We start from the raw sequence: 27,166 nt of genomic DNA, 5'->3' as shown, positions 1-27,166 counted from the left end.
TTGTGCATCGCGTTTGGCCAAGATGGAAACTGAGCCGAGCCCAGGTTTCGTTTCCTACATGCCCCAGCACAATGCCATCCTGGCAGCCTCGGCAGTGCCACGGCTCCGGGGCTGGGCACGGTGCTGCGCCGAGATGTGGGGCAGCAGGGACGAGCCGCTGGCGGTGCCGCGGGCCCTGGAGGGCGGAGGTGGCCGGTGGGACGGGGACCCGAGCGAACACGGGCGTGCGCCCACGCCGGCTGTCCCTGGCGGGCACCGGCACGTAGGCTATTGCCATGGCAGCTGTGACAGCGGCGAGTGTGGTGTGGATGCGTCAGGGCTGCTGGCAGCACCGCAGGCCCCTTGGAAACCCCAAAACCCCTCTCGAGCTCTGCCAGCCAGCGGGTGGTTCTTGGGGCAGAGGGTCCCCATCGCTCTGGGGAGCGCAGGGAAGCCGGTGCCACTGGGCAGGGCCCCTCATGTCCCCCGAGGTGCGGGGGTCCCCGCAGCTCTCCGTGCCCGTGGGACTGGCAGGCGGGCAGGGTCGGGCGGTGGTGCCCGGGCCGTGCGGGCAGGGCCGGCCCGGCAGGGACCGCAGCGGGGCCCGGTGGCTCCGGGCGGGCGGAGCCGGGGCACGGCGGCTCGCAGCGGGAGCGTGGCGGAGCGCACGTGTGCGGCGGAGTGTGCATGGGGGAGTCCCGGGCGGCCCCTCCGCGGCTCGGCTTCCGCGGCACCCGCGCTGCACCAGCCCGACCCCCGGTAAGACCCTTCCTCCCCGGGGAGCCAGCGCCGGGGAGGGAGACGGCTCTGCCCGCCCGGCCCCATCCTGCCCGGCTGCTTCCCCAGCGTGTGGCCGGGGTGGCGAGGGCGGCGGGGAAGCCATCTGCAAAGCGGCGGCGGTGGAGGGGTTAAGTGCGGGATCAGCTGTTCTCATGTCATTACGGATTCTCTTCATTTTATACAGAGCTCTGTTTGATGTCTGAATGCACAGGGGACTCCCCCTCCTCCTCCAACTCCCACCCCTTTTATTTCGCTCCCGAGCCCTCTCTCCTTCCTCCTCCCCTTCCTTTCTCTCCCGCTCCGCTCTGGCTCACGCACACCCTTTGCAGACCGTGCGCTCAGTGCCAGTGGCTAATGGCCCCGAAGTGAAGAGCCAAGCGCTGCTCCGGCGGCGGCGCGGCCGGCCTGCCGCAGATGAACCCTCCTAACTAGCGCCGAGGGGTCGGGAGGGCCGGCGAGGAGGGGAGAGCCCGAGGGGCCAGCCGGGAAGACGAGGATAGCGGTGGATAGCAGTGTGCGGAAGAGGACGGACCCGCGAACAGCTCCACGGCTACCTGTCGACACATGCTGTGCTCCATGGCTAACTCGGGCTGCCTCCTTGTCTCCAACTCAGGCATGCTTCCTCACTCTCTCCCCTGTCCTCCAGCCTTCCTCTACCTCCAACAGGTAAGCCACCCTCTCCGGGGGATTTTTTTGCTTTCCGGTTCACACGTGTTTCTGGCTGGTTCCCTCTCGGCAGAGGGTAAGAGCCTGACAGCTTCCTGCCGGCCTCCAGCCCCGCGGCAGCCGGAGCTGTGCCCGGCTCGGGTCCCCGGCCGCAGCTTTCGGGGTCTCTCTGCTTTCCCCCGGTGGTGGCGGGAGCACGGCCAGGGCAGAGGCGCGGGCAGTGCGGCAGGCAGAGCCGCCGGCACGGCTCCAGCGCTTCCCCGCCTCGGTGCTGCTGCCGCTTGGCGATGATGGATGCTCGGATGAAGGAACGAGGCTCCTGCGTGGCCTGAGCAGCCTCCAGAGAGAAGGGAAGGTGATGAGCTCGTGCGTGCGCTCTCAGGGCGCGTGTCCAGAGCCGGGCCGTGCGGTCAGGTGTGCGTGGGTTTGTCCCGCTGTCACAGGAAGGTGCTGCAGAGGGACTGGGGGACGTGGCCCCAGGCGGGTGCCAAGCTTGAGCAGCTCGGACGGAGGGTGCTGAGGCCGTCAGTTTGGTCCTTCACCTGGGCCGAGGTTTTGCTGTCCCACTGGGCCGCCCTGATTCCTGTGCCGGACCCTGAGCGCCGAGTTTCCGGGCCCATCATCCCAGGGGAAGCGCAGCTTGGGAGAGGCAGCATCTTCTTCAAATGCCTCTGTGCTGCATCGGAAATCCTGTCTCCCAGCCAGGCAAACCACTCCATTTGTGCTTTCAGGAGTTTAAAAATTCATGGCATCCTCCCCGCGCTTGGCGTGGCCGGCGCGGTTCACCCGGCGGCGAGGACAGGCCCACAGGTGCCAACCCTCCCGTGTGAAAGGCTGAGGAGCGTTTGCTCCCTCGGGAGGTCCGTGGCCGTGTCCGAGCGGGGTCGTGGCCGGTGCTGGTGGGGATGGCGAGGCCCAGGTGACCCTCCCGCAGCGGCGGGGGGCTGGGGGAGCCGGTGCCGGTTACACAATCGTGGGCACGGGGCGCGGGGGCTGCGGCAGGGCTGCCGAGGCGGGCGCGTGATTTATTGCACCCTCCTGCGGGCAGAGCCCAGGGACGGCCAGGGCTGCGCTGGATTTCCTCCTGCCCTCCCAAAGCTGCTCTGAGGTCCCTGTGGCTGCTGCACATGTGACACGGAGCCTGTCCCTGAACCCCCGCCCGTCCAGGAGATGGTTTCTGTCCCTATGAAGGGAGCACATGGATGCTTTGGTCTGGCAGCCAGTGCAGGGCCCAGAGGCTCTCTTGCAGCATGGGAGATGTCCCTCTCCAGCTGGGATCCCCCTGTCCCTGGCCACATGAGGGGCCCAGCTGTGCCGCTCTCTTGCCCTGCGGAGCGATCTGGTGTGGATTGGCCTGGGTCTGGCAGCCACAGGGGTGACAGCGTGGCCAGACCGGTGCTCCCAGTGCCCGCAGGGCTGGGCAGAGCAGAGCTGCAGGTCCCTGGGAAGCAGCAACTTTCCTGGGTGTGCAGCTCTGCACCTGGCAACTCCCAGTTCCCCCATCACCCTGCCTGGTTTGATTTGACCGTTGTGTTCCGCATCTCTTCCTCCCTGCTCTCCCAGAAGCCTCCTGCTCCTTGGCAGCAACTCTGGACTTGCAAGCCAGGAGGAGGGTTTTATTTCAGGATTTGGAGTTGGATTTTCACCCGGCTGATGAGCACGATGGAGGTGAAAATCTCCATCCTCTTCCTGGGCTTTATCCTGTGCTGAGGTTCTGCACCCAGCACTTGGAGACGGGTGTTCCCCATGCACGTCACAACAGAGCACCAGGGATGTCACTGGTAGCCATCACATGGGGCAGGGGCACGCACTGCTGATGGGCCCCTCAGTGGGTGTGCCTGGCACCTGCTTTAGCTCTGAATTTGCTCTGGATTTTAGATGTGTCCACCTGTGCCACCTGCACCTCAGGAGCACACGGGGAGCCATGCTGCTTCTGCCTGTGGGCACGAGCCCACCCCAGAGCTGGCTGTGGGCAGCTGGCCTGGCTCACCTCTGTGTGGCAGGGACACCTGAGAGGGTTCAGCTGACTCTCCCTGAGTTGGTTGCACCATGGAGTCTGGGGTTTTGAGCCCCTGGGTTACAGGTCCCTGTCCAAATCCTTAATGGGTTTGTGAGGAGGTGTTCCATGATAGTGGCTGAGCCAGTGACCAGGACTGAGTCTGCTGGGCTGGCCAGAGCTGGGGCCTGCCAGGGTCTGCACGCAGTACCTGCCCTCATCCCCTCCAGACAGTGCTGTTCCTACCAGGAGCCTGGGGCTGGACTGCTTCCCGAGGATGCTGCTGATGTTTCATAGCTCCCAGCCCCAGCATTTTCAGCTGTGTTGGGATTTGAGGGAATGATCAAGTAATGAAGCTCTCAGCAAAAGTCTGGTTCTTCCAGCACCAGGGAGGGCTCAGCAGTGCCAGTGGCTCTTCCAGGTGCTGTGGGTGCCTCTCAGCTCCCTCTGCTCCACTCCCGCCCTGTGGCCACCCTGGCCCAGCCGCAGGAGCCGTGGTCTGTGGCATTCTGGGTTGTGCAGCCACAGTGTCCAGAACTGCCCCTGGCACTGCTGTGCTCCAAGGGCAGGATTTGTGGAGGGCAGGGGCCACAGGAGGGTGGGTGCATGTCTGCAGCAGAGCAGCCTGGGCCGGGGGGAACCGCATCCTTCTGCACAGGGACATTTGGCTCTTGCTCAGTGAGGGTCTGCATGTGGAAGGACACTTTGGTGGCTTCGTTTTGTTAACAGAGGAATAGGTCACTGCTTGGAACACGTCTCTGCTGTTGGGAGTGGGCAGGTGATGGCTGCAGGACAAGGCTCGCTGCTGACCCAGAGCAGACCTGGGCTCTGAGGCTCAGCATCAGTGCCCTACCCCAGCAGGGCCCGGGTGCAGCCCCAGCCCCGTGCGGGTCTGAGCCCAGCACAGGGCAATGTACAGGTGTGCTGGAGCCCACTGCAGCTCTGCCCCCGAGATGCTCCTCGCCGGGAACATCCCCGGTGCTCACAGTCACACCATGGCACAGGAGACTTGGCTGAGCAGCGCCTGGCCCGCCGGGAAACAGCCTCTGCAAATCCTGCTTGGAAAATTCCTTTCCAAAAGGGCTGCTGCCAAGTTTAGCATGTTATATTTTTAGGGAGCAGGTCTATTCCGAGCGGTGTTGTCGCGTGTTGCAGCAGCGGGTTCGTTTCAAACCGGGTTTCTCCCCCTGCTCGTGCGTCGCACGGATGCGAGATCTGGCACGGCAGCTCCCGGCTCCGGCCGTGCTGTGGCAGCTGCCCCGCTCCGTGAGGACAGGCCTTAAAGCCCCCAAAAACATGTTTTCTGGTTCGGGTTCTTTTACATTGAAAACACTGACATTAATTTTAGCTTTGCAAAGCTGCTTTTCCCACAATAGCTGTGATTTTGGCCCACACTGCCTGGCAATGCTCTTTTTATAGGTATATTCCTATTTTTATGCTATAGTGATGGGTGAATGAGTAGATTAAATTAGATTTAGTATCTGTCATTCTTTAAAGCATCACATGCAGCTGGGGGGGAGGGTGTAACAAAGAAAGGCTAATTAGGAGAGCGGGTGCAGGCCACCTCCACCAGCTCCACCACCCCTGGTCCTGGGGCTGCCCCCACTCCAGGACCAGCATCCAGATAGGAAAATGCTTTTGGAACATGGTTTTCCTGTGCAGCCCCCAGGCCAGGCCAGCTCCAGGGTCTGCAGCCAGGGCTGGGCGGGGTGCTGGGCACTGCAGCTGGGCACCCCAGGCACCTCCAGGAGCTTCAGGGTCACTTGCTGCAGGGATGGGGGCTCCTGTGTGGGGACACTGTGTCTGCAATAGTGGGATTCCAGGGAGGAACCAGGGGCACTGTAGCTCCTCCAGGAAGGGCATTAGTCACACTGGTGCAGCTGGTTTTTGTAGGCAGCTGTGGGGCTGGGTGCTGGGAAGGTGTGGGGAGCTGTGCCAGTGTTGGGAAGGGTGCCTGGGCACAGGAGAACTAAATGTCCATTGGAGGATCTGGATGTTCCAGTGCTGGTGTGAGCCTAGCAGCGTGTGGGCAGGGGCTGTGTGGTCCTGGCCATGCTGTGGCTACTGGCCCAGTGACACGCTGGTGCCATGGAGCTGCGGGCTGGGAGCTGCAGGATTCACCCTGCACTGCCCACAGACAAACCCAGCAGTGCTTTAACCTGCACCACCTCCCTTGGCATTCCAGGGGCCAGGAGGGAGCAGGGGTGTCCCCTCACTCCATGGAGCATCCCAGCAGCTGAAGAGTTCGTGGTGGCCACCACAGCTCTGTGGGCACTGCCTGCCAGGGGCTGGGGGCAGTTCCCAAGTTCCATACGAGCCCTGCTGTGCCCGGCCAGGATCCACACCCGGCTCCTCACCACAGCCTTCAAACAGCTCCTGTGGAAAATCAAAACTGGGGAGAGAAGAGTGGGAGCAGGCGACAGTGGCAGCTTATTTGTGATCTGCATTGTGTGGGGAGCCCTTAATTAGAGGTAATTAGACTAATTAACTTGCAAATGAGAAACTCGTCTTTTTCTCCTTTTCTTTTACAAGAAAAAATAGAAAAGACGAACAACAAGATAAATACTGAGGCTAATTACGTTGTACCTGCCGCAGACCCCTCCAGCTCATGGGATGCCTCTCTCCGCACCAGCCTGGCGCTGTGTGCCACCCCTGTCCGGGTGTCCTGCGGTGGCTGTCCCCACTCAGGGCTGGTCAAATGTGACCAGGTGTGTGTCCCCATGTCCCCAGGGTCCCTGGTAGCCAGGCCCTGGCAGTGCCCAGTGCCACACAGGGCATGGCTCCAGCATCACAGCCGGCACACTCCCTGCCAAAGCCATGCCATCCCACCCCAGGAGCGGAGCAGGGACCTCCCCTCTGTGACACCACCCGGTGCCCGGCTGTTTGCCAGCTCTTCCCTCGTGGTATCTCTGGTTTCCCCTCACTCTGTGCCGCACACCCTGGGGGCTTTGTTAGCACAACCCGGTTCAAATGTCTGATTAGTCTTTAGGAGATCGAGGGGTCAATTTTCCACAGCTCCTTCCTCTCCATTTAACTAATTTAACTGCACGATTGTTACAAATTTCATTTTATTATAGTGCTGCTTCTCAGTCCAATTGAATTACCAAAATCTCATTTTCTCAGAAGTGCTGAATATGTAATTAGAGGAAAAATTATGCTCCTGGCTGCCTATTAGAGAGGGCTGTGTGCAAGCACTGTCCGGGCACACACATGGGCCCGTGGTGCCACGAGTGCCCACACCGCCTGGGCGAGCAAGTGCCACATGCAGCTGTGCCAGAGCCCCAGCATGGTGACAGTGCTGTGACAGTGACAGGGTCTGGGGGTGGGCTCTGCAGCTGCAGGACCAGGGTTCAGCTGGGCTCCTGGAGCCCTGTGAGCTGCAAGGCCAGATGTGGGGATGGCAGTGGAGCTGGTGTGGGCTTGTGGGACGTGGCCACTGATCCCACTGCTCACGGTGTCTGGAGCTGTGTGCGTGCAGCTGGGCTCTGGCAGCTCCATGTGAGGATTCCAGAGCCCATTTGCCCCCAGGCCCAGCAGACTGGTCACCACTGAGCCATGGATCTATGGGCATCTGCATGTGACACTCGGGTGCCTGCAGAGCTCAGGAGGATGCTGATGAGGACTCAGGTTGTCTCCAGCCCGTCCCTGGGCTCTGCAGCCTGGCTTGTACCTTGTGTTCCACCCGTCACAACCTTTTGGTGGCCACCGGGGACCAAACACTGCTGGGAATCGCAGCCAACTCTGCCAACAGCAGGTGTGACTCGCTCCGGTGTGCCTGGAGGCAGAGCTGTGCCGGGGTGCCACCGAGGGCTCCTACAGGTGTGCCCTGCCCCGGGCGAGCCCAGGCTCCCCTGGCGATGTCGGGCTGTGTTCGGGGGGAGCCAGAGGGCCGTGCATCCCGGAGCTCTGTTCCTCCCGCCGCCCTGCCTGCTCCTGCCGTGTCCCCGGCGGTGACACGGCCGCCAGTCCCTCCCGGTGCAGTGGCACCGGGACACGGCGAGCCGGGAGCTGCCGGCCGAGCAGGCGGGGGTGGCCGGGAGCCCCCCCAAGCACCCCCGTCTCGCCTTGGTTACACAACATTATCATTTCATAATACTCTGAAATATACATGAAGTTGGCTGAATGCAGATGAAATTGCACCATTTACTTCATGAATATTTCATGAAGCCTCCGCTCCGAAGTTTCCAGCTGGCAGAGCCAGGAGCCGGGGCCGGACCGTGGCCCCTTCTGCCCCGTGCCGAGGTGACAGGGACGCGCGTGCTGGTGTGTGCCGGGGCCAGCGTCTTGTCCCATCCCCGCTCCTGGAAGTCATGTGGCTGCCAGCGCTCCAGCAGTGCTCCCCAGGCTGCCATGGGCAGCAGCAGCAGCAGCAGCAGCAGCAGCAGCAGCAGCAGCAGCGTCCCTGGCTCTGTTCGCTGCAGCCCGCGGGGGCCGAGGGCAGGAGCAGCGTAGGGGGATGCAGAGTGCCGGGACGGTGTGTGGCAGCCCAGAAAAACGGTGTTTCCCATGCCAACAGGCTGCTCTGCTTTCCCCCGCTGCTCTTCCTCCCCCTCAGGTCCTTCCTGCTCACTGGAGCACTCCTTGCCCACCGCAGCATCCCCGGCAGATGCCATTACCAACCTCTCACCCCTCCCTGCGCTTCGGTGATGAAGACATTCAGTGCAGCAGCTGCTGCCTCTGGTCCCTGCCGCGCCTCACTCCTTCCCTGCTTCCTCCAGAGGGCCCATCCCCATCGTGTCCCCCGGCTCTCTGTGGGATCACCGTGTCCCCACTTTGGGGGTGAGCCACCCAGCAGCACCTCCTGACATCCCCCCGGTGGGCAGAGCTCATCGCTCCTGGGGCACCCTGACCCCACTGCCCCGCGGCCAGGAGCTCTGCGGCCGGTGCTGCACAGAGCCGGGCACTGCTTTGTATGGATGGCACAGCTTTTGGGGTAATGAAATATTTACAGGTCAGTGGTTTTGTGAGAAATGACAGGGATCAGTCAATTCCTTTTCAGGGAGTAATTTTCTTCCCCTTCGTGGCCTCTGTTCCGTGTTGACAGTCATTAGCACGAGCGAGCGGCCGGGTGGGAGGGGGAACGCTGCATCTGTCACGCAGATGAGTCGTGCTGGGCACGGTGATGCCTGCGAGGGCCCAGGACGCCTGGGGGCTACCTTGGGCCATGCCAGGACCTTTCTGTCTCCACTGGGGCATTTCTTGAATGTGTCTCTGCCGCTCAGCACAGTGCCACCCCGTGCTGCTCCAGGGCAGCGGGCATCAGGGCAGATGGTCCCGCTCGCTCCAGTTTCCTGCTGGTGGGCACTGCGGGTCCCGCACAGGAGACGTTTGGAATTGCTGAGCGCCCTGCCCTGTGCTCAGCAGTGACCTCAGGCTCCCTCTCGATGTGGCAAGGGTGTGCCCTGGCATTGGCAGGCAGGAGCCATTCCAGGTCACAGCAAAGTGTTTCTGCCAGCCCTGCCCTGCCTGCGGGGTATGCTTCCTGCTCCCAGTTTGCAGGAGCACCTGGGGGGCTCTGCGGATGCTGTGGTGCCGTGGGCCCCTCTTTCCCCCCACAGCAGGTGTCTGGTTCCCAGTGGGAGGAGCAGGACAGGCACAGGCAGTGGGGACCGCTGTCAGGGTGGGGAGATGTGTAGTGACAGGACTGTCTTCCCTCTCCAATTGCTCTGGCACTCCCCATGTGCCTCCCCCAAGCTGTTCATGTGCGGTGACCTCATGGTGCCATGAGCAGGCAGGGTCAGCTGCGACTGGGCAGTGCCGTGCCATGAACAGGCAGTGCCATGGTGTGACCAGGCAGTGCCATGGTGTGACCAGGCAGTGCCATGCTGTGACCAGGCAGTGCCATGCCATGAACAGGCAGTGCCATGCTGTGACCAGGCAGTGCCGTGCCATGAACAGGCAGTGCCATGGTGTGACCAGGCAGTGCCATGGTGTGACCAGGCAGTGCCATGCCATGAACAGGCAGTGCCATGCCATGAACAGGCAGTGCCAGTGTTGTGACCAGGCAGTGCCATGCCGTGACCAGGCAGTGCCATGCCATGAACAGACAGTGCCATGCCGTGACCAGGCAGTGCCATGCCGTGACCAGGCAGTGCCATGCTGTGACCAGGCAGTGCCAGTGTTGTGACCAGGCAGTGCCATGCTGTGAACAGACAGTGCCGTGCCATGAACAGACAGTGCCTTGGTGTGACCAGGCAGTGCCATGCCGTGACCAGGCAGTGCCATGCCGTGACCAGGCAGTGCCATGCTGTGAACAGACAGTGCCATGCCGTGACCAAGCAGTGCCATGCTGTGAACAGACAGTGCCATGCCGTGATCAAGCAGTGCCAGTGTTGTGCTGTGCCACCCTTGCACCATCAGCACCGTGTGGTGCAGGTAGAGCACAGCTGCGGGCAGAGTTGCCCTGGGCTGGGGATGGAACAGGGGTCAGGCCAAGGCAGCAGGATGGCCACAAGGCTTGGAGGAAACTGGCACGTCCGTGGTGGCTGCGGTGGCAGCAGAGGATGGGTGCTGGTGACAGCCCCGAGCCCCAGGCACTCCTGCGTGCCACCGTCACGCTGTGCTGGCACACCGAGGTTTGGTGGCCCATTGCAAGCGCTCGTGGCTGGCAGCTGCCTCATCCTTCCTGCAGGGCTCTGCACTCGGCTGATTGCTCTGACCTGTCCTCTGCATCCGGGGGCTCCTGGCACGTTGTTTTCTTAAAAAGGAGCAAATGTGGGAAACGGCGTCGTCAGCCCCGAGCTGACAGGCACAATCACCAAAATGCGGTGTCGGCAGGAACTGGCCCCACGCGCTAAATGACTTGAAAGGAAATGGCCTGGATTGTGCTGAGGAGGCAGAGTGTGGGGGGAGAAAGCAAGTGGAGCAAACAAAAAAACTTCATTAATTAAAGAAACTCGTTAATGAGGGACATTTAATCAGCTAAAGATGATACCTACCCCTTGCCTGCTGCGGCAGGCACTGCGCAGGGCTGGTGGTGCGAGACGGAGCTGTGGGCAGGGCGCAGGACACTGGGCAGGGGACACCTGGCAGGGGACGCTGGGCAGGGGACACTGGGCAGAGAACACTGGCCAGGGGACACTGGGCAGGGGACACCATATGGGGGATGCTGCACAGGGGAAACCAGGCAGGGCAATTTGGGCAGCCTGTGCCAGCCTCTCCGCTGCCATCCCTGGGGCAGTGCTGTTTCGGCACAGGGTCGTGCCACAGTCCTGCTGGTACCTGCCCAGGCAGGTGGGCAGCAGAGCTGCCGGTGTCCTGCTCGTGCCCCCTGTGCTGCCAGCTTTGCTCCAGGCTCAGGCACTGAACTGACCTGTCTCATCGTAAACGAGGCCAAGGGCTGTTAGGATCAGAATTTATTTTACAGCAAGTGTTGAAAGCACCGTGTGGGAGCATCCCCACGCCCCAGGAGGATGGGTGCTGGCAGAGCAAGGGATGTCTGTCAGAGCCCCTGTCCCCCAAAGGCCAGCACTGTGCCACAGGCTCCCTGCATGGCCAGACACCCCAAGCTGGGAGCACCCAGGGTGTTTCTCGTGGGCTGCAGGGATGGGTCCCCAGGGACCCCCTGGGTGCTCAGTGCAGGGGAACACCCAGAAGGGGCTCCAGCCACTTCCAGGGAGGAACAGAGGGACCCTCACTGCTTGGGGCTGCCTGGGGATGGGGCTGTTCCAGTGGTGTGGAACAGGGTAGAGTGATGTCAACGGGCACCACACAGCCAAACCTGTCAGCATCCCCTTCCCCGTGGGACCCTGGCCCACAGCAGCCCCACTCGAGCAGCTCTGTCCCCAGAGGGGGTGGCCAGGCACGGGGAGCGGACAGGAGGTGCTGGAAGCCGTGGGTCTGTGTCTCTGCAGCACCTGCAGCTCCAGCGCCATGAGCAGCAACCAGGGGAACTTAATGGTCCCTGAACGGAATAATACCCGGCCTGACAGGCACTGCGACAGCCCTAATTAACAACTGATACAAACGTGGCTGTTGGGACAGCCCTGGGAGGACCCAAGACCTGGGCAGGTGGGGACAGTCCCTGCATTCCGTCTGCCCGCTGACGTCCTGGTCCCTGCGTGTTGGTGGCTGATGCTGGCTGCAGGGACAGCAGGGATGTCGCTGTCCAGTGCGGGGCAGGCAGGGAGGGACGGGCACGGGGCGCCAGGGATCAGGCAGGGAGGGATGCAGGCAGGCAGGGTGGGAGAGTGGCCACGGTGGCTGTCGGTGTCTGTCTGCTCCCTGGAGAGGAGTTGGGCGCCGAGAGCCGGGCGGGCGCAGGATGGAGCCCTCTGGCCCAGGTGGAATTGGCCGCTGCGGAGCGGGCAGAGCGTTGTGGGCAGCTCCCGGGGCAGGGCCGTCGATGGGCTCGGCTCCTGCAGCGAGCCAGCCCCGGCCCGCACGGGCAGGTGCGTGGGGCTGGCGCTGCCGCTGCTGCCGATGACTTGCAGATCCGCAGCGGGGCGATCCCGCTGCCTTTCCGCGTGTCCCCGCTGCGGCTCTGCTGCCACCCTCACAGGCGCGACAGCCCCGGGCTGGGGATGGCGGCTGCCGCCCCCACTCTCCCTCCCCGGCATAAATCGGCGACACACGCAATTAATGCGCTTGTCTCTGCGGGCTGAGCCACGGATGGATTTCACGGGCCGGAGGCTGCTGCTGTAAAGCATCCAGGGGGCTGCGGGCGCTGCTCTGCGCGGCCCCGGGACAGCTCTGGGGGGCAGCTGCAGCGCAGATGAGCGAGCGGGACCGTGGGGGTGTGCTGGGCTCGGAAGATGGACAGGAGGCGGGTGGGTGTGCAGACCAGGCGCAGCCTGCGAGCCCCACACTGCGCTCCCAGCCCCACACGAACCCCAGCAGCCCTTGGCCCTTGGCGTGGGTGCAGCTCACCCCGTTTGACCAAGGCAGCCAAGGCAGCTGCGTTAGAGCAAAGGGCCTAATCAAATATTTAGCAGTTAATTGATCCCTGTCTGATGTTTGCCAAGGGGCCATCAGCATCCCTCCCTGATGCCCCTCCCTGCCCAGCCAGTGCCGCTGCTGTGCAGCTCCCAATGTGATGCTGCTGGCCGGGCTCTGCTTTACCCTGTGCTGGGCTCCAAAATGGGGCTTGACCAGCTCTCCCTTCCCAAGGAGAGGCATGTGCCATCTTCAGGAGTTAAACCCTACGTGGAGGCCTCCGTCCTCCTACCCCATCCCAGCACAGAAGGCAGGCAGGGCATAGGAGCAGGAGAGGATGGGGCTCAGCTGCTGGCAACGTGACCCCAAAGCCACCAGAGCACAGAGACTGCCCAGGGTTTGAGAGAGATACCAAAGGCTGGGGTGTAGTGGGGTGGGTGGGGCTGGGGCTGGCTGTGGAGATCAGAACCCCATCCTGGGGCAAGTGGCAGCCCAGATGTGCCAGCAGCTAAGGGGGACGGTGCCGCTCTCTCGGCAGGGTAACCAGGACGCCACGGCTCCGCCGGACGCGATGGCTCAGCCCTACCCCCCAGCCCAGTACCCCCCGCCCCCCCAGAACGGGATCCCCGCAGAGTACGCGCCGCCGCACCCCCACCCCACGCAGGACTACTCGGGGCAGAGCACGGTACCGGAGCACGCCATGACCCTCTACACACCAGCACAGAGCCACTCGGAGCAGCCAGGCACCGACGCCAGCACACAGTCCATAGCAGGGACACAGACGGTACCGGTAAGGCAGTGCCTCGGGGGTGTGCTGGGCTCGGGACAGTGCCACAGGCACTGGGGATGTGCTGGGACAGCCCTGCTGTGGGGATCCGGGGCAGTGCCAGAGCTGCCAGGAGGGTCCCAGGGCAGTGGTGCTGCCTGGCCAAAGTCCCACAGGGTGCCAGGCTGGGTGTTCCTACCATCTCCCTCCCTCACAGCCCCATCATTTCTCATCACTCGTAATCCACTTGCCTGGCTCTGCTCTCCAGGATCGTGGCCATTACAGGGCTGGAGTGCAGCACCAGGAAGGTGCTGAGCTCAGCACTTTGCAGTCCTTCCACATGGTCCTGAGAGCAGTGTCTGGACCCCCACCCCGAGCATCCCCACAGCCCCACCATCACCCCCTGGCTCAGCAGGAGGGAGGGACATCCATGGGGTACTGCCCAGAACCTGGGGACCACAGGGTCCAGGGTGTCCCTGGGGGCAGGCAGGGCCAGGCGCAGGGCAGGGTGACGTTCCCCCCGCTGGGGACACGGGGCTGGCACGGCCAGGGGCTGATGGCAGCGGTGCCTCCCACAGCAGACAGACGAGGCGGCACAGACAGACAGCCAGCAGCTACACTCCTCAGACAACACAGACAAGCAGCAGCCCAAGAGGTTACACGTCTCCAACATTCCCTTTCGATTCCGGGACCCCGACCTGCGGCAGATGTTTGGGGTGAGTACAGCTCCATCCAGCGATCCCTGCTCAGTGCTGCCCCTTGGCACCATGGGGACCTCAGCACTGTCACCTCCCAAGGGCCTATCCTGCCCAACCCCTGTGTGTGGAGTGGGGAGTGACACAGAGCCCTTGTCCCCCTCCACTGTCCCCTTCCCAGCCCTCATTAGGACTCAGAGCGATGCCAGCTAATGAAATTTTGGATGACACTCCCCAAGTCCTGTCAGAGTGGGAGCCATGGGAGGCACAAGGGCTTTCCCCTGCATGTCCCTGGGGGACCCCAGTGTGGTCCCCAAGGCAGCCCTCTGCCCATCCCTGGCACAGAGCCCTGTGCCAGCAGCTCTGGGTGCAGGGCCAGAGGCTCTGCAGGCACTCACCCCTCTGTTCTCTCCACTTGCAGCAATTCGGGAAAATTCTGGACGTGGAGATCATTTTCAACGAGCGGGGCTCCAAGGTGGGTGATGCCCATGGCCAGCACCATTCAGCCAGTCCCGGGGAGGGTGCCAGTGGAGCCAGGTTGCCCAGCAGTGCTGTAACCTGCTCTCCCCTCCTCTCCTGTCCCATGGGACCCTGGCATGCGGTGCCCCATCGGGGCAGCCCCAGCACCAACTGGGGAGGTCGCGCGAGCCCCTGCACCAAGCCCCGGAGGGAGGAGAGGGCTGGCTCTGTCCCACCACGGGCAGCTCGTGTCCCTCTGTGTCTGGATGTCTCTGTTGTATCTTCCCCGCTTTCTGTGCCCCTCTCCCAGACTCTTCTCCCAGCTTGTGGGCGATTCTGGGGCCTCAGCCGGGATTCCCGGCCCCTGCGGGACCCCAGTCTGGGCTCTTCATCTCTGCACTGTGGCAGCCTCACCTCCTGCGCCAGCTCTCCTGATTCACCCCCTCTCTCTCTCTGTCCCCACACCCTCTCTCTGTCTCTCTCTGTCTCTTTCTTTCTCCTTTTCTCCTCTGCTCACAGGGTTTTGGGTTTGTAACTTTTGAAACTAGCACAGATGCCGACCGGGCACGGGAGAAGCTGAATGGCACCATCGTAGAGGGCCGGAAGATTGAGGTGCTCAGATAAGTGTGCTAGTGCCGTGCCATGCCTGCGTGTGCGTGTCCCCTGCCCGGGCTGCGGGACGCTCGGGGCAGCTCCGGCTGCCCTCGGTAGCTGTGCCCAGCGCGTGCATGTGTCCCTGAATGTGGCACGGGAGCATGTGTGTCGGCTGCCGGGAAGGTCATCGCTTGGCACAAGGAGTGTCTGGCCCAGAGGAACCTCCCGGGTGCACAGAGAGCTGGGGTGCCAGCTGGGGCTGCCTTCTGCCTGGTACAGACAAGTCTGGCAGACCCCTGTGCCCACAGCAGCCGCCCCAGGCTCTGCAGGGAGCTTTGGGGCTCTGCCCCGCATGCCCTGCCCCCTGCTCTGTGCTGGGAGGGAGCATCCACCGCTGCTCCACACCTGCAGCTCCACACCTGCAGTGCCACAGCTGCCCAGCCCCAGAGGCTTTGAATTCTCCAGGCTTAGCACAGGGATCAGGCTCTGCCCATTTGCCAGCAGCTCCTCGCTGGTGGCTGGCGAGTGGTGGGAAGCAGGGTGGCACGTGCGGAGGGAGTGGGACAAAATGTCCCCAGCAGTGCTGATGGCAGAGAGGGAGCCTGGCAGGGCACAGCAAATGCCCCATGGACAAGGGAAACATCACCCAACAAAATCAGGCAGGAGCTGACGGGCAGCATGTCGGGGCTCAGCCTGAGCATGGCACCGCAGCTCTCGGGGCACCAGCCAGCAGCCCGAGCCACGCTCACAGCTGGAGGAGCATGGAGGCCTGGGCTGGCCAGAGGCACGGGCAGGTCTGTGTACAGCGGGGTGCTGCAGGCAGAGACTGGTCTCGTGTCTCTGGTGCAGCCGGCATCCTTTGCTCCGGCATCCGAAGCAGCAGCGGCAGCAGCACAGCGGGCCCTGGACCACAGCCTCAGCAGCTCCACGACCCTCAGGCACTGAGCCCCCGTCCCTCTCTCTCCAGGTGAACAACGCCACAGCCCGTGTCATGACCAACAAGAAGGTGGCCAACCCCTACACCAACGGTAAGGGCCAGTGTCCAGAGAGGGGGGCTGCGGCAGGCAGGGGCACCTCCAGGCCCCGGCACTGGCTGGCTGCCGTGAAGCTCTGGCAGTGAATGCCCTCCACACCTGCAGGCAAATGGGGGAGCAACTGCTCGTGCCCAGTGCAGGAGCGCAGCCCCCCGTGCCCTCCTCCTGCCTGAGGATGGGGCTGTTACCCCTCAGAGCACCATGAAGAGTGCCCTGTCCTCACCAGCTTTCCCTGCCCACAGGCTGGAAGCTGAACCCAGTGGTGGGAGCAGTCTACGGCCCTGAATTCTACGCAGGTAACGTCGGGCTGCCCCCAAATGTCAGCTTTGCACTGTGTCTGCCGTTGCTCTGTGCAGTGAGGAGCCCTGGCCCCTCTCTCTGTCCTTCACACCTGCCTGGACAGTTCCCCCCTATCCCATCCCATCCCATCCCATCCCATCCCATCCCATCCCATCCCATCCCATCCCATCCCATCCCATCCCATCCCATCCCATCCCATCCCATCCCATCCCATCCTATCCCATCCCATCCCATCCCATCCCATCCCATCCTATCCCATCCCATCCCATCCCATCCTATCCTATCCCCTTGCCCAGCATCCCCGCAGGGCCATGTCCCTACCAGGCTGAGGGTACAGGGGTGGGCTCTGCCACAGACGCTCTGTGGGGGCTGTGTGCACCTGCTGTGGAAAGCCCACAGGTGTCCCCTGCCCCCTGCAGTAACGGGGTTCCCGTACCCCGCCACGGGAACGGCCGTGGCCTACCGAGGGGCACACCTACGGGGCCGAGGACGCGCCGTCTACAACACCTTCCGAGCCGCGCCGCCGCCACCACCCATCCCCGCCTACGGCGCGTGAGTACCGGGGGGCTGCTGCACCTGCCTGGCCAGTGTCCCAGCCCCAGGCTGTCCTGCTGCCCTCAGGGTGACCCTCACACTCACCAGCCTCCTGTACACCAAGGCACAGGACGTTATTCCAGCCAGGGTGGCTGGTTTAATGGAAACTGGCTCCCAGCACATGCAGCTGTGATGGCTTTGGTCACAGACACAGCCGTGGCCATCTGTGGCTGCTTGGCCGCTCCCAGCAGAGATCCTGCCCTGGGATCCTCCTCTGGCATGTCCTACCCTTGGCAGTGCCCTCTGCGTGTCCCCAAGTCCCAGCCCAGCTGTGCCTTTGGGGCCTGGACAGCCAGTCCTTGCCAGCCAGCTGTGGGGCAGTTCAGCTCCCCCCATTCACCCCACTCCCCTCATCCAGGGGCGCTTGCCGGGCTCTGATGCCTCCGCCTCATTTCCAGGGTCGTCTACCAGGACGGGTTCTACGGAGCTGAGATCTATGTAAGTGACACCGTGCCCAGGGCTGGGCTGTGACGGGGACCCCATGCCAGCACAGGGGACAAGTGGTGTCACACGGGTGGGCTCTGCACCCCTGGCCCCTTCCCCTGGGCGGCAGCAAGAGCAAGAGTACAGCTTCTCCAGAGCAGCCTGGGTGGCACAGACCACACAGCATCCTGTGCCCAGTCCTGTGGCCCTGCCAGCCCCCTTGCAGGGCTGGTACCACGGGGGATTTACGGCCTCAGTTCCTTACACCCACGTTTAACCTCCATGTCTGAGGAGCCAGCGGTGATATTTCAGGCAGGCACTGAAGGATTTATCTAACGTGACACCTCATTAAAGCGAGCGGGGAGGTGACAGTCTCTTCTCTGGAAATTTAATTTTTTAAGGTTAATGTTTGTGAAAGCCCCTGGGGAATGGTAATGAGGCTGATGCGTGCCCAGTGACACTGGCCCCAGCTCCCCGTGGGCCCCACACTACTCTGTGCAGTGCCATGGGGCACCCAGCCCCCCGAAGTGGGTGCTGCCCCTGACCAGTCTCTCCTCCCTGCAGGGGGGCTACGCTGCCTACAGGTACGCCCAGCCCGCGGCAGCAGCGGCCGCGTACAGTGACAGGTAAGCACCGGGTGTCACTCCTGGGGGAGCCCCGTGTCACCCCCTGACACCCCCAGCTCCTGAGTGCTGCGGGACAGGACAGGCATGGGGAGTCAGGCGAGCAGGGACCCCTTGCTCCCCTCAGGGCCAGGCTGGAAAGGGGGAGCGGGGAGATGCCGGGGGGCTCCCAGGTGCAGCTGGGAGGGAGGGAGGGAGGGCTCTGGGGGGAGGCAGGAGCCCAGCTGCTGTCACTAACACCCACCGCTGTTTGCTCCTAGCTATGGCAGAGTGTACGCAGCGGCAGACCCCTACCACCACACCATCGGCCCCGCCGCCACCTACAGCATTGGCACCATGGTAAGAGCAGCCCCTCGGCCTTCCTCAGCTTCCCGGGGGGCTGCAGACAGCCCAGGGGAGGGGTCTGGCACGGCGGCCACAGGGCCTGTGGGGCGCAGAGCGGGTGTGGGGGCCGTGGGAGGGGAGTGGGAACGGCGCAGCCCCTGCCTGGCTCTGTCTGCAGGAGAGGAAACCCCCACCCTGCACCCCTGCCCCACCTTCCCCTCACACCCTGCACAGTCCAGCCCATGCACGCCACTTCTCAGGGGCCTGGCTGCCCCGCTGCCGGCTGCCTGGTCACCTTCCAGGACCCCCTCTGCCATCCCAGTGCAGGACAGTGTCCCCAGGGCCCCGTGTGCGGCTGCACCTGGGGGGCACTGCAGCCCCTCGCACGCCACAGCTCTTGGCCAGCTCTGACAGCATCAAAGATGAAAAATTACACTCACGGCTGGGATCACAAAGCCAACCTGCCTTTTTCTGCCTTTTTTTTACTCCTTTGGCACCCCCAGCACTGGGCAGCTGCTAGCGAGGGGCCACGGGCACAACATCCATGGGGTTTTCAGCTCAGTGCCACAGCAGGGACGGGGCAGCTCCTCGGCAGGCACGGCACAGCAGGGCCACATTGGAGGCGTTTGGCAGCCCCTGCCCTTGGGGCAGTGCCCATGGCCACCACAGAGCCCGGGCAGCACCCTGGCCCTGCCTGCCCCTCACATCCCAAGGACAACAGCGATTTGGTGTCATTTGAAAGAGGAGGAAAAAAAAAAAAAAGAAAGGAAAAAAAAAAAAAGAAGAAAAGAAAAAAGGGAAGATCTAGGCTTTGGCTATCTCTGAATACTGATTGGCTTTTTTTTCATCTTTGATGTTGCAGGCTAGTCTATACCGAGGAGGGTACAGCCGCTTCACTCCCTACTAGCAAGACAGACCCAGCCCCCCCACCACTGCCCCCGATGCTCACTAGCACCAAACCAAAGCAGGCAGACAGAGCCGAGGCCGAGCCTGCGGAGGACCCGCGGGTGCTGCCCGGGTGGCTGGGGCTGGCGCCGGGCTCTGTGGGGCCACAGCTCCCCACACCCATAGGGTTACCTCAGCCGCTCCGTCCTGCCGCCCGCCCGCCTCTCCTGCACCATCCGCCCGCCCCGGGGACCGCGGGCTGTGGGGGCAGCTCTCAGCCCCAGCAGCGCCCCGTTCCCACTGCCGGGGTCTGGGGTCCCCCCCTGCCCTGCCCTGGCCGGGCTGCAGAGAGCTCTTCCCCCGCAGGCAGGCGGGGGTGCTCAGCCTGCAGGGATGCTCACTCCACAGGCGCTGGGGCTCGGGGAGGCAGCAGCCCCTCGAGCAGCCCCTCTGCCCCCATAGGAGAGAGAGGAGCCAGCTGGGGTTGCTGCCAGCTGTGGGGACTGACGAGGCTGGGCTGGATTCAGGGTCCTGGGGCAGCCCACCAGGCAGGAGCGCTTCTCCACCTGACTGCGCTGCTCTGCAGAGTGTGACAGGCTGGGATGGCTGCAGAGCTGAGTGTGATGGGCTGGGATGGCTGCAGAGCTGAGTGTGATGGGCTGGGATGGCTGTGGAGCTCAGTGTGATGGATTGGGATGGCTGTGGAGCTCAGTGTGATGGGCTGGGATGGCTGTGGAGCTCAGTGTGATGGGCTGGGATGGCTGTGGAGCTCAGTGTGATGGGCTGGGATGGCTGTGGAGCTCAGTGTGATGGGCTGGGATGGCTGTGGAGCTCAGTGTGATGGGCTGGGATGGCTGTGGAGCTCAGTGTGATGGGCTGGGATGTCTGTGGAGCTCAGTGTGATGGGCTGGGATGTCTGTGGAGCTCAGTGTGACGGGCTGGGATGTCTGTGGAGCTCAGTGTGATGGGCTGGGATGGCTGTGGAGCTCAGTGTGACAGGCTGGGATGGCTGTGGAGCTCAGTGTGACGGGCTGGGATGGCTGTGGAGCTCAGTGTGATGGGCTGGGATGGCTGGTGGGCTTGGTGGGCCAGGATGCTGCCTGCATGCCCCTGGCCAGCAGCTCGACCTGAGTGCTCCAGTGAAAGACCTGCTTCTCTTGTTTCTGTTGTAGTGAACCCGTGGCTGTTTCCTTCTGGGACCAGGAAGGGCAAAAATATCCACACACACACAAAAAAAAAAAGAACCCCAAAATATAAAAACTAAAAGCAAATCAACAAAAAAGAAAAAAAGAAAAAAAGAAAAAAACCCAAACAAACAAAAAACCAAACAAAAAAAAAAAGAGAAACAAAGCCAAGCGGCGGCAGCCAAGTGAGTCCCAACTGTCCTCACACACCGAGTGAGCGAGTCCCAGAGGAGCCGCGGCAAGCACCGGCGGTCGGACGCGCCGGAGGGACCCCCAGCGCCCCGGCCCCACAGCCCAGCAGGGAGGGAGCCGGCGCAGGCAGGCGTGAGGGTCCGGGGGGTCCAGGGGGCCCTCGCCCACCCAGCTGCAGGGCCTGGGCACCTCGTCTTCCTTTCCCTGGTGCAGCAGCGCTGGGGGTGCCGGCAGAGCGCTGCGCCCTGCCCGGCTCGTGGGGCCGGGTGATGGGGTGGGGACCCGGCTCGGTGCCAGCCGAGCCCCGGCGCTGGTGGCCATCAGCGTGTCGAGTGTGCGAGGCCTCAGCTCCAGCGCGGAACTGGGGCGGCGGCGTGGCTGCGGTGCTGAGGTATTGCAGGGGACGACCCTCTGCCTTTTAAAGGGAACTTTTGTTAAGAGGAGCTTGCAACTCGCTTGTGACCCCTTCTCCTTCTTCCTCCCTCCTTCCCTGACACCCGCGCTCCCACCCTGCCTGGAGCAGCCCTGACCAAAGCTGGGCCAGGCGCTGCCCCAGTCCCACTGCCGCTCGCTCTGCGGCACGGGACACGCTCATGGCCACCCGTCCCTGCCTGAGGCAGCGGGATGTCCCCAGCCCTGGGTGCGGGGTCTCGGCCACTGCATCACCCACAAGGGACCCACCCAAGCCACAAGGCCGGCCTGCAGCCGCAGGCACGCTGGGCACGGTGCCCAGTGGCACGGGGCACTGCGGAGCCCATCCCGGGGTGCAGCGCCGTCCCGCGCCCTTATGGCTCTACCACTCCTCAAACCTCACTTTATAGTCTGCAGACGCCCCCGACGCCCCAGCGATGAGCTCCCCCTTTTCTATTCCCAGTGTACATAGCCCCGGCCCCCCTGTACAAAGCTCCGTCCATCGCTGTACTGGCTTCTCCCTTACAGCACCCCTGCGCCGCCCCGGCGTGCGGGCTGGCACCGGCCCATCCTGTATGCTTAAAAGTGTGACCATTCTAATAAACAGTATTATTATTATTATTATTATTATTACAAGGATTATTATTATTATTATTATTATTATTATTATTATTATTATTGAAATTATTAATAAAGATTTCTTTCTTCAACCAGGGCGACTCAGGTTTTGACTGGTTGCACTGCAGGGGGTGCGGGGCTGTGTCTGCTGGCTGGATCTGGCTGGGCAGGGGCCACAGCCTGTGGGCAAGTGGGGAGCCCTTGGGGCTCCCAGCCTTGCCATGGTGAGGGAGCAGGGTGCTGCATTAAGAATCCTCTTCTGGCTGGGCTAAGCCCTTCATTCTTCAAGCCATCAGGTAAAACAATCCTGAGTGTGTTCCCTGCCTCAGGAGCAGCAGCTCCACTGCTGGCATTGGTGTCCCTGGTGGAGCCAGCATTGTTTGGGGACAGGGCTTGGGACCCCACTGCAGGAGCACTTGCCTGCTCCTGCCTGCTAATTGCTTGCTCACCAGACTGTGAGAAAATAATTGCTGCTATAAATTTTCTCTCCCTCACAAGATGCTCAGGGGAGGCAGCGCAGGCTGGTGGCACTGGGCTGGGTCCACGTTAATGAGCACAGCAGTCACCCATGCTGGGTGACTGCTGGTCACACACACTGGGGGTCCCTGCCAGCCACTTGCAGGGTTCTGGTCAGCACCTAGTGGGTGCCCACAGTGAGGGCTGAGCACAACCACAGGGGTGGGAGAGCAAAGGGACTCACCAGCCCAAGGGGATGAAATGCAGCCAGCCTCCCTCTGTGTCCCCCGCCCACAGCCCAGCCGCCACATGGAGGAGACAGCCCGGGCTGCACCACAGTTGCTTTAATGCCCATCTGAGCTGGTGCCGCTGCCTGGCGCGGAATAGACCAGCACGAGGCGGCCCCAGCGCTCGGGGTCCACAGGCAGCTCGTCCCGCAGTACCGGTTCCACCAGCAGCTCCAGCCGGCAGGACTGGCCGGGCGCTGGCCGCGGCACCGACAGCCCCACGGCACGGAACAGGCAGCCCTGTGCCAGCCCCAGCACCTGCGGCGCCGTCTGGCCCAGGCGGCACCGGGCGCCCTGGCTCAGGACACGGAACCATCTGGCACGGCCAGGCGGGAAGGACCAGCGCAGGGTGAGGCTGAGCGAGAGCTGCTCGGGCTCGGGGCCCTCCTGCCACCAGAGCTGCGAGGCCGTCACGCCGTGCACCTGCGGGGGGGAGGCCGCCACGCTGGCCGTGTCCAGCACCTGCAAGGGAACCACGGCACTGGCAGGGGCAGGGCAGGCAGCCACCCACCCTCCCAGAGCAAGGGTAGCACCGGGGCAGGTGTCTCCACCAAGCAGTGGCAGGCACTCACCCGGACCTCCCCGAGGAGGCAGGTGAAGGATGTCTCCTGCGGGCTGGGCTGCTGGCGGGACACAATCACAGAGAGGTCTCGTAGGCTGCAGTCCTGCAGCTCCAGCTCATAGCACCTGAGAGAGAAGAGGCAGAGCAGGAATGGTACCAGGGAGCCCTGGCCTGTGGACACAGGATGCAGGCTGAGCACTCACCGGCTGGTCCAGCCATGGGAACCACGGTGGCAAGCGGCGAGCAGCTTGGCGAGGCTGGGCGGCGGTGCCGGCAGGAACCGGGGGTGGTACCGGCCGTTGGGCTCTGCCAGAGGGAGCCAGGTCAGGGGGTGAGGGACTGAGCTGGTCCCATGCCCCACAGCAGGTGCTCACTGCAGACAGCATGGGGGGACAGGTCCTCACCAGGCAGGGAGGTGGGGTTTCCCTCCAAGCAGATCCCTGAGTCCCAGGTGGTGACCTCCAGTGCCACTGTGATGTCATCGGGCTGTGGCCCCTCCAGCTTGTAGAGCAGAGTCAGGAAGAGCTTGGGGGGGGCCGGTATCTGCAAAGAGAAGAGGCTGATGACCCCAAATCCACCCAAAGAGAGACAGAGACAGAGAGAGAGAGACAAAGAGAAGGTGCATTGTGTTAGGTGTGCTGGGCAGTGTGGGCAGAGCCTGGGCACACTCGCCACAAGGCCCCAAGGCCACACAGCTCGGGCCATGCAGGCCACGTCATGCTGACATGCTGCCAGCCCAGGGCTGAGGAGGGGTAAAGGGCTTTGCCCCAACTCACCGGACAGCCACGCGCTCCTCGCCAGGGGGAATGGTCCCCTGCAGCTGCAGGGAGCTGCCCCCACACCAGGCATCCTGCAGGCAGCAGCTGGTACTCAGCGTGCCCTGCTGCTCCGGGTACAGTGGCTGGATGTCCTGCGCGCTCAGGTCGTACCAGGGCCCAGACTCTTCATCCTACAGCACAGGGAGAGCTGAGCTGGGGGAGCCGAGAGCAGAGACCCCCCTGCCCAGTCTGACTAGAGCAGAGCTGTCACCCTGCACCCACCTTCCCATCCAGGAATGTGCTGGTGCCCATGCCCAGGCTGAAGGAGGTGGTGAGGGGCAGTGTACAAACGCTGTGTGTGGGCAGGTACTCAGCCAGCAAGCCCCAGAACCTGGAGGCAAAGGTGGGTGTCAGGGCAGAGACCCCTGTTTTGATCACTGCCCTGCACGGCCTCAGGTATTGCCTCAGCTGGGGCAGAATGGGGCCATCTGGCTCCTTGCCAGCAGCCACAGTGTTCTGACAGCTACAGGGACCCTGTCCTGCCACCCCACAGCCTTCCTGAGCCAGGGCACTCCTAGCCCCGTTCCACCCGCCCTGCTGAGCTGCCCTCACCTGTTCTCGTTCTGCAGGAAGTTCTCCTTCCCCAGGTGCTCATAGACCCAGCCGGGAGCGAAGATGGCTGCAGAGAGGCCGTACTGGCGGATCAGGCGCAGGGACTGCAGAAATGAGTGGTGAGCAGCATGGGCCAGGCCAGGTACTCACCGTGTCCCGTCCTGTCCCCACTCCCCTCAAGTTCTACTGGCCCCACAGTGGAGCAGGACACCACAGGGCTGTGCTGCAGCATCTCCCTCTCCGGGGATGGCAGCACTGGCATCCTCCAACTCCCTCTTCACGCATGGCCAACACTCTGGGATCCCTCCCTCCTCACCAGTTCATCCCCAGGTTAGCAGCCCAACACAGCCCAGCCCAGCAGAGCCAGCAGTGGGAACTCAGAGCCCTGAGCAGGGGGAGGTCCAGGGTCACACTCTGGCCTGGTCCTGTCACACCCACCTTGTCAGTGTCGAAGCCACCGCCAATCACATCCCCACGGGCAAAGACATCAACACCGACATAGATGTCATCTTGGCGTGGGCCAGCCAGCCTCTGCGTGCGCTCCAGCTGCTCCTCCTTCCAGTTGTAGTTGGTGAACAGCCCATCACATGCATCAAAGAATATCCTGGGGACAATTTCAGAGTGGTAGGGCAGATGCTACGGTCACACAGAGCCGTGCAGGTTGTGCCTGACCACTGCCATGCTGGGTTTGGGGTGGGCTCACGCCCCCTGCCCAGGGACAGTTTTGCCCCTCACCTATTCTGATCATTCAGCTCGTTCTGCCACTTCAGTGTGCCATCCTTCAGGACGCTGTCATACCAGATCACCAGTCCTCCCGGCACGGCGCTGTGCACCCGTGCCGTCAGGTCGCGCAGGAAGAAGGGCAGGTTCCCCACCGCTGCCGCCTGCCAGGAGAGAGCGGACACAGGTGGGTGAGGATGGGGGAGCTGCTCCCCAGGGGAGCTGCACAAAGGCAGGGTGGCGAGCAGGGCCAGCAGGACTCACGCTCAGCGTGTTCTCTATGTTGACCAGCCAGCCGTCGAAGCGGAAGTGCTGGGCAATGCGGGCCAGCTGCTCGGCCACGGCGCCGTACGCCTCCTCCCCGCCGGCCAGGAACGCCTCACACAGCTTCTCCCCGTCTGTCCACTCCGTGATGAATGTGCCTGCGAGGCAGCGAGGGCAGCGTCAGCCGCACGTCCTGGTGAATCCACCTGACTGCTGGGGCTGCCCCAGGCCCAGCCCTGCCTGTACCCAGCACGGGGACGCTGTTCCGGTGCGCTGCGTTGGTCCAGACCACGGGCGGGATGGTGACGGTGTGGTGGCTGAAGTACACGAAGATGTCGATGTAGCGCCAGTGGTAGAAGACATAGGGGTTGCGTGTGGCTGAGCCCTGGATGAACCTGCAGAGGGAAAAGGGTTGGGCAGTGCAGGAATGACGCTGACAGATGCTGTGGGGCTGGGTAGGAGCCTGACTCACAGCTGGGAGCTGGGCAGAGCTGTGGCACTGAGCCACCTCTGAACATCCCAGCCCGAGCAAGGCTCCCCAAGCACCAGTGCCAAGCACCCCATCCCTGCTCACCTGCGGCTGAGCCAGCAGGAGACATGTCAGACACAAACATCGGTGCCTTGGGGTCTGAGACGTCGAGCTCCACTGTTACCTCCCTTGCACCCAGCACGTACCTGTCCTCCAAGTACCCGCCGCGCATGTCGTGGCACACCAGTGTCCGGGGCCTCCTGCTGGACAGTGGGGGCTGCCGCTTGGCCAGAGGCACGGCCGACACATTGAACTCATCGTTGCTGTTGGGCTGCCAGGACAGCAGCTCCTCCAGGCCGGACAAGAAGAAGCTGATGGGCTCCGTCGTCTTCGTGTCAAAGTACCTTGCTGGGAAGGATGAGGAGACAGGAGAGGGCCAGCAGTGAGCGCTGCCCGTGCTGGAGCCCATCCCGGGGGGCCCAGGGGTGCGGCGGGTCCCTCTCACGGTGCCTCACCTGGCAGGGGCTGCGGGCGCTCGCTGATGGTGTCGTGCAGGACGGTGGTTCCCTGGATGTCCGGCTGCAAGCTGCCCCGGGAGGTGGGTGAGGGCCGGGCCGGGCCAGCACCGCGGCCAGCGCCGGCCGGGCCCCGCCAGCCCCGGCACCGGTCCCCGCCACGGTCCCGGTCCCGGCCCCCATCCCCGTCCCGGTCCCGGTCCCGGTCCCGGACACGATCGCGGCCTCGGCCCCAGCCCCGCCATCCACCTCCGCCGCCGCCGCGCGGCTCGCTCCGCCTCAGCCGGCTCCTCGGCCCCGGGCTCGGCTCCCGTCCTCCTCCCGCGCCGCGCCGGGCCCTCCGCCGCCTCCGCCATGGCTCCGCCGCCGCCGCCGCCGCCGCCGCTCTGCCGCCACCGCCGCCACCGCCACCGGGCCCGGCTCTCCCGGGGGCGCGGCCCCGAGCTCCGCCCGGCCGGGCCCGCTCCGCCCCCGGCCCGCCCTCGCCGTGCCCCTGCGGGGAACCGTGTGTCCTGCCATGGACCGTGTGTCCTGCCATGGACCGTGTGTCCTGTGATGGACCGTGTGTCCTGTGATGGACCGTGTGTCCTGTGATGGACAGTGTGTCCTGCGATGGACAGTGTGTCCTGTGATGGACCGTGTGTCCTGCCATGGACCGTGTGTCCTGTGATGGACCGTGTGTCCTGCCATGGACCGTGTGTCCTGCCATGGACCGTGTGTCCTGCCGTGGACTGTGTGTCCTGTGATGGACCGTGTGTCCTGCCATGGACCGTGTGTCCTGCGGTGGACCGTGTGTCCTGCCATGGACCGTGTGTCCTGTGATGGACTGTGTGTCCTGTGATGGACCGTGTGTCCTGCCATGGACCGTGTGCCCTGCCATGGACCGTGTGTCCTGCCATGGACCGTGTGTCCTGCGATGGACCGTGTGTCCTGCCATGGACCGTGTGTCCTGCGATGGACAGTGTGTCCTGCGGTGGACCGTGTGTCCTGCGATGGACCGTGTGTCCTGCCATGGACCGTGTGTCCTGCGATGGACAGTGTGTCCCAGGACGGGAATGTGTGTGCTGGGATGCAGGCTGTGTGTGCAGTCTGGGATGGAGTCCCCAGGGGCCAGGGCGGCCAAGGA

General features: G+C 63.5%; 2 protein-coding genes across 2 annotated transcripts; one reads left to right on the top strand and one right to left on the bottom strand.

Annotated features, from left to right (window-relative positions):
- The first annotated feature begins 659 nt into the window (after positions 1-659).
- On the top strand, positions 660-19,340 carry RBFOX3 (RNA binding fox-1 homolog 3). The gene is made up of 12 exons (XM_058852609.1): positions 660-738; positions 12,834-13,085; positions 13,640-13,777; positions 14,178-14,231; positions 14,735-14,827; positions 15,777-15,837; positions 16,086-16,139; positions 16,563-16,695; positions 17,136-17,175; positions 17,725-17,786; positions 18,044-18,122; positions 18,970-19,340. Exons 1-12 carry the CDS (start codon positions 667-669, stop codon positions 19,012-19,014), a joined length of 1,083 nt encoding a protein of 360 aa, XP_058708592.1. The 5' UTR covers positions 660-666; the 3' UTR covers positions 19,015-19,340.
- A 2,046-nt stretch (positions 19,341-21,386) lies between these two features.
- Positions 21,387-26,455, bottom strand: ENGASE (endo-beta-N-acetylglucosaminidase). The gene is made up of 14 exons (XM_058852607.1): positions 26,290-26,455; positions 26,041-26,111; positions 25,732-25,933; positions 25,303-25,451; positions 25,057-25,214; positions 24,808-24,956; positions 24,511-24,676; positions 24,073-24,176; positions 23,743-23,851; positions 23,479-23,651; positions 23,107-23,261; positions 22,906-23,008; positions 22,713-22,827; positions 21,387-22,602 (listed from the first exon to the last, which is right to left on the bottom strand). The coding sequence occupies exons 1-14, from the start codon at positions 26,394-26,396 to the stop codon at positions 22,198-22,200; spliced, it is 2,166 nt and encodes a 721-aa protein (XP_058708590.1). The 5' UTR covers positions 26,397-26,455; the 3' UTR covers positions 21,387-22,197.
- Between the last annotated feature and the right edge of the window lie 711 nt (positions 26,456-27,166).

This window comes from Poecile atricapillus, chromosome 17 (assembly GCF_030490865.1).
Source record: "Poecile atricapillus isolate bPoeAtr1 chromosome 17, bPoeAtr1.hap1, whole genome shotgun sequence".
In the NCBI taxonomy this organism is placed as follows: domain Eukaryota; kingdom Metazoa; phylum Chordata; class Aves; order Passeriformes; family Paridae; genus Poecile; species Poecile atricapillus.
Note: the sequence above shows the minus strand (reverse complement) of the source record. Positions and strands in the feature narration are given on the sequence as shown.